This window comes from Austrofundulus limnaeus, unplaced genomic scaffold (assembly GCF_001266775.1).
Source record: "Austrofundulus limnaeus strain Quisiro unplaced genomic scaffold, Austrofundulus_limnaeus-1.0 Scaffold78, whole genome shotgun sequence".
Lineage (NCBI taxonomy): Eukaryota > Metazoa > Chordata > Actinopteri > Cyprinodontiformes > Rivulidae > Austrofundulus > Austrofundulus limnaeus.
Genome location: NW_013952480.1, coordinates 1,057,957 through 1,063,294, shown reverse-complemented (window position 1 = coordinate 1,063,294; position 5,338 = coordinate 1,057,957). Strand labels below are relative to the sequence as shown.

General features: G+C 42.3%; 1 protein-coding gene across 1 annotated transcript; it reads right to left on the bottom strand.

Annotated features, from left to right (window-relative positions):
- Nucleotides 1-292: 292 nt before the first annotated feature.
- Nucleotides 293-4,921, bottom strand: hoxa2b (homeobox A2b). The gene is made up of 2 exons (XM_014011216.1): nt 1,825-4,921; nt 293-1,344 (listed from the first exon to the last, which is right to left on the bottom strand). Exons 1-2 carry the CDS (start codon nt 2,192-2,194, stop codon nt 593-595), a joined length of 1,122 nt encoding a protein of 373 aa, XP_013866670.1. The 5' UTR covers nt 2,195-4,921; the 3' UTR covers nt 293-592.
- Nucleotides 4,922-5,338: the final 417 nt, after the last annotated feature.

Here is a 5,338-nt window from a genome sequence, read left to right as displayed (position 1 = left end):
TTTTGCTGTTATTTTCTTGTTGGTTTATTTGTATTTTAAAAAGGCAATAAAATCTTTCTTAATATAAAAAAAATTATTTTTGCGCATTTATGTAAAATTCGAAATAATCCAAATGAATGACTTGAACTCTTTTAGCCCTCAGTGCAAATTAGATAATTTATATTCATAACCAACCTGTTGTTAATWTGCATACCTCTTCCTCTGCGTTTCTTTAATTAAGTTCCCAACATTAATTAATGAGGCAAAATAAAAAAGAAAAATATAAATGTCAAAGAAGGGACTCAAACACCAGTTTAAAAGATTGTAGCAAGTTATTTGTATTCTAACAAAAATATTCAAGAAACTATACAAAAATAAAAAAAGATTGACCTGGTTTTTATAGAACTAATACTGTTGGATTATTCTCACACACTCCATGTCRTCAAGTTGATTATTACTAGCTGTTTCATTGATTTTATCTCAGCCTTACCTTGTTATTAATCGTCACGAATCAACAGAATAATGTGCCGAATTTTACAAACAACAGAGCCTGGTTTCACATAAAAGAAAAGAGAAGTGAGGGGGGAGAGAAATATAGAGAGGGTGATTTGATTTAATAGTTCAGATGCTGCAGGTCGATCGTTGTTAGAGACTCCGAGAAAAAGTAGAAAGTGTCCGCAGAAATGTCCACGGGGCTGTCCAGGGACTCTGACAAGCTCGGCGAGGCTGTGTCCGAGAGCTGCAGGCAGGAATCCGAGGAGAAAGGCTGAAAGTCGTGTAAAGAAACATCCAGAGCTGARGGACTGTCCCCATTGTCCGGGCCAGATGCCGAGCCAGGGCCCATTGTTGACATGCAGCCCGGAACAGTGGGTGACGGGTTGGGGAAATGTTTCAGATTTTTGTCATTGCTGTTGAGCGGCGCGGCGGCCCCAAAGCTCGCCGGCTCTCCATTGTGGAGCTGCTGCGCGTTGTTCTGAAAGGAGCAGGTATCCCTCTCCAGCAGGGGCCCGCTCTGCTCGTACAGCAGGGGCCCCTCGTCGTCGTCGTCCTCCTCGCTGTGCATGCCCTCGTCTGCGCCGAGGCCCTTGGCGTCGCCGTTGTGGTTCTCCTTGCTCTGGGTCTGCCGCTTGTGCTTCATGCGCCGGTTCTGGAACCAGACTTTCACCTGCCGCTCGGTCAGGTCCAGCAGGGCCGCGATCTCCACGCGCCTCGGCCGGCACAGATACTTGTTGAAGTGGAACTCCTTCTCCAGCTCCAGCAGCTGCGTGTTGGTGTACGCGGTTCTCAGGCGGCGGGAGCCCCCTCCTCCTCCTCCTCCGCCGCCGCCGCCGCCGTTGCCGCTGCTCTCCACAATCTCAGGCGAGCCTGGAAAACAAACATGGTGGGATTAAAACACACACATAACCCCACTGCCCATGAATAAAGCCTTCCCCAGTCCACAACAGAGCAGGCTGCAACAAAATGGCCGCTTTAATCCAAAATAAAAGGCAGAATTTACTTAGATGTTTATGATTTTTCACGTAAAAATACTGATTTAAAAAGCCAACATGAGCAGTTCTCTAACAGTGAGGTCCATGCTGGCGTGGGATTCTAATGAATTCTCCAGCTGCCCTCCGCGGCAAAGGCACTCCATCACTCTTCATTACTGTCACACATCAAAACTGCCTCGGAGATGGGGAATAAATCATCTTCCATCACCAAAAACTTTAGCCAAACTTTTATTTTTACGCACGAAAAGCAATAAAAACTCCAAACCCAAGAGAATAAAAGCACCGTTGTTTTTGTTTGTTAACAGATAGAGGTAAAACATGGATGTTCCTCCTTTTTTATTCTGTTTTCACCCACCTTTCGGGGAGAAGCACACAGCTCCGTTGGAGATGGCGGTGGTAGCGGTGGAGGTCGGCAGGTGGTTCCTTTTGGAGGCTTTCTTCTCCCGCATCCACGGGTACTCCGGGGGCAGGGAGGCGGTGGGCAGCGGGCTGCAGCCCGCATCCTGGCTGTGTCTGGGCCGGCCGTGGCGCGGATGGCTGCCCGGGTTCAGGCTGGGGATGGTCTGCTCGAAGGGAGGAGGAATCAGTGTCGGGCGTGAAAGCGTCGAGCTCTTGATTGATGAACTTTGAAATGAATCAGCGACAGGGGGGAAAGATGTCAGGCACTCAGCAAGCGACGGCTGACTATTGATAAAACCGCTCTCTCGCTCGAATTCGTAATTCATCTCCGCTCCCTGCGAGCCGAGGAAAGTTTCGCGCGCGTGTTTTTATAAATGTCGCGGCTCGGTGAGGACGAGAAAGAAAAAAAACATAAAAAAGAAGATTCTTGTTTGTTTCTATGCCACTGATTACGGCCGTATGGGGACCGAGCTACCATTAAACTATTGAATTCATGGAGACAAGGTTGAAATTGGACCGAATTGCCTGTCACATGATTACCTCTGCCCAATGACAATTTGGGGTTTAATCAAAAGGAGCCACTGTCTGCCTGATTGATCCAAAAACTCTGCTGAAGATCGCCTCGCCTCAGCTGGGACACGACTGTTTTTATTTACATCTTTGTCCGCTCAGTTTATCCTCCTCGCGCTCCTGCAGTCCAGCTCCACTAAAGCTACAAAATCTCTGTGTTTTTTTTTTAAAAAGAATGGCTGACTCTCTCTGGCACAAGGAAGGAGCCTAGCTTTAGGGTGCGCGGTTTCGTGCACTCCTCTTTTTTCGTATTGTTTGAGGATGTCAGCCGAGAACGCCCCCCAGCACACATACACACACACACACAAACACACAAAAACGACACACAAACTCACACATTTCAGTAGCTCTTCATATTTAGGCAGACTTTTGGAGGTGAAAAGGCAAACCTCAAAGACTTCTAAGGTGGGGGGGAAACCCAACTAATCCTCACTGAATGTGGACAGCAGAGCACGTGAGCTTTAAATGATACAGAAGAGCGACCGAGAAGCAATAAAACCCACTAAATAGTGACAGACATGACAAATTTGGAGCATGAGCAGCTAAACTTATRTAACTACTGCGCAGAAACCTAAACAGACAATCATCTTATAGTTGAACATTTAAGGCACTTTTTTGTTAATTACATAAATTAATTATTGATATGATAACGATAAGATAAGATATGATAATGTTGCAAGAGTTCCAAATAATRAAATCTTTTGATAAATTAAGAGGCACTATTTTTTATTTTAAAAAATGCACTTTTAAATAACGTATTTTTCCCTATTTGTTTCGTCATGCCTCAACCAGACGTCATAAAAAGGACATTACTTCATTAAAAAAACATAAAAAATTCTATGTTTCTATTATCACATGGATTTTCAGTGAATATCAGCTCTAATCGACCATTTGTAGCTTTATTATACAGTTCAGGGTGAGATGATCCCCCAGAATAATCTATGAAAGCCACATTCAGAAGTTGTTTTTTTCCAAAAGAGGCAGCCACATTTCATTCACAGTGAGGGAAAAAATACATATATGTGTGTGTGGTTTATTGAGCAACACAAGGAAAAGAAGTCGAAGAAGAAGTGGAAGGCCTCTTTCAGTTTTCTTGCTTATATACCAAACAAAGAGTCCTGGAAGCCTGCGCGCGATCAATCTTACTCGCCAAAAGGTCTGACAGCTCGGTGCCCTCACAACACATTTAAGGCTTCTAACTCTCCCCCGGATCAAATGCAGCCAGGAAGCGCCGAGAAACACTGGCCACTCAGATTAGAACCAGTTTTCTGCTCGCATTTCTGCTCGGGTTTTTGTCGCTGGAGGGATGTTTTAGAAGAAAGAATGAAAAAAAAAAAAAACAGAGAGAATCCAGCCACACAAGATGCGACCGTTTCCTGTCTGAGGACAGCAGTGAGTATGGGTGGGGGGGTTGAAGCTGGCTTCCCCACCTGGTTTTCCTATCTTTGGATTCTTTAATATCCACTTTTATTTGTTTATTTTTATTTTTTTCGTTTTTAGCAGAGGTGGTGAGCTGGACAGAGGAGTTGCTAAGGGAAGAGACGGTGGCTATTTTGGAATTACGCACAAGGCTTTGTGTGCCACAAGAGGAGTGGGTGGCGGCATTTAGAGGACCTCAGCACGTCCTACACACTTATCTTTATACTACAACTGATTTACGACCGATCCTCCCGCGGATAAAAAATATATATAAATATATTTTTAAAAATGTATTCCTTAAACCMCCCATTTGTGTGCTTTTTGTTCAGGTAAAAATGCTGCTGCGCTCGCGTCTGCATGTGGATGCAGAAATACTAAATTCATCAGCTTTTTTTTTTTCAGTGATACACCATGCTCCAATTGTTCTAGGTTCTCCTACTAACCATATGTCAGGGCCAGCAATGTTCGTGCCCACGGATATCAATCAGTTTGGGGTTTGGAAATGAGTCCAACATAAAAGAAGAAGAAAAAAATAGAATTCATAAATGAAAGTGGGCAAAAATTGTTGCGAACGTGCATTTTAGGAAAAAAATGTTGCATGTGCGCAATTTTGCAGATTCATGTTTGCTTTTTGTTAATAATAAACAAAAATAATAGAAAATATTGTGCGCAATATTTTTGAATGAGCAAAAACGATCAGTTTTTTGTCGACTTTTCCCCCTCTTTAAGCACCAAAATAATGAACTGAGCTGCCTTTACGCAGCAAATGTGCCGAACATTTAAAGAAATAAGCTCCTTTATGATCCCAGTTTGTGCTCCTCTCTGAGCGGCTTTGACTGACTGAAAACGTAGCAGTGCATTATATTTTAAATGATTTCTCATTTAGCTTGTTGTCTCGTTGCAGGACCTCCACAAGGGCCCGGCTGACATTTTTATTATTATGGATGTACYCACGCAGGAGAGACGGGAGAAGAGGGCCACCCTTGAGTGTCTTTTTTTTTCTCTCGCGTTGAATCAAAGGGAGTAATAGAAAAATAAATAGTCTTTATTTAATGTTTGATTTTGTATTATATTTAAAATAATTTATATTTCGATTGAAGCTAAAATAAAATGATGGTTAAGCAAAAGTTAAATAAAACCAAAGCTATATTTTTTTTATTTTAGAGGGTTTATGTCATAGAATAAAATACTATAATAACCTATATTATAACACMAAAACTAAAGTTCTATTTATGCGTGTTTTTTATTTATTGAAGGAGCTGCCTTGTGTTTGATTTATGTGAAATCCTGCAGCTAAATTAAAACTGAAAGATGTGCTTTCATTTCAATTCTTTTATTTATTTCTTCGAACCGGAGCAGCGTGGAATGTTTGACATGGAGAAGGAGGGGGGAATGGATGTTTGTCTTTTATTCAATAAAGAAAACTGCAAACGTGTGTCCTTCTTATTGCATGACTGATTGATTTTTTTTTTTTTTTTTTT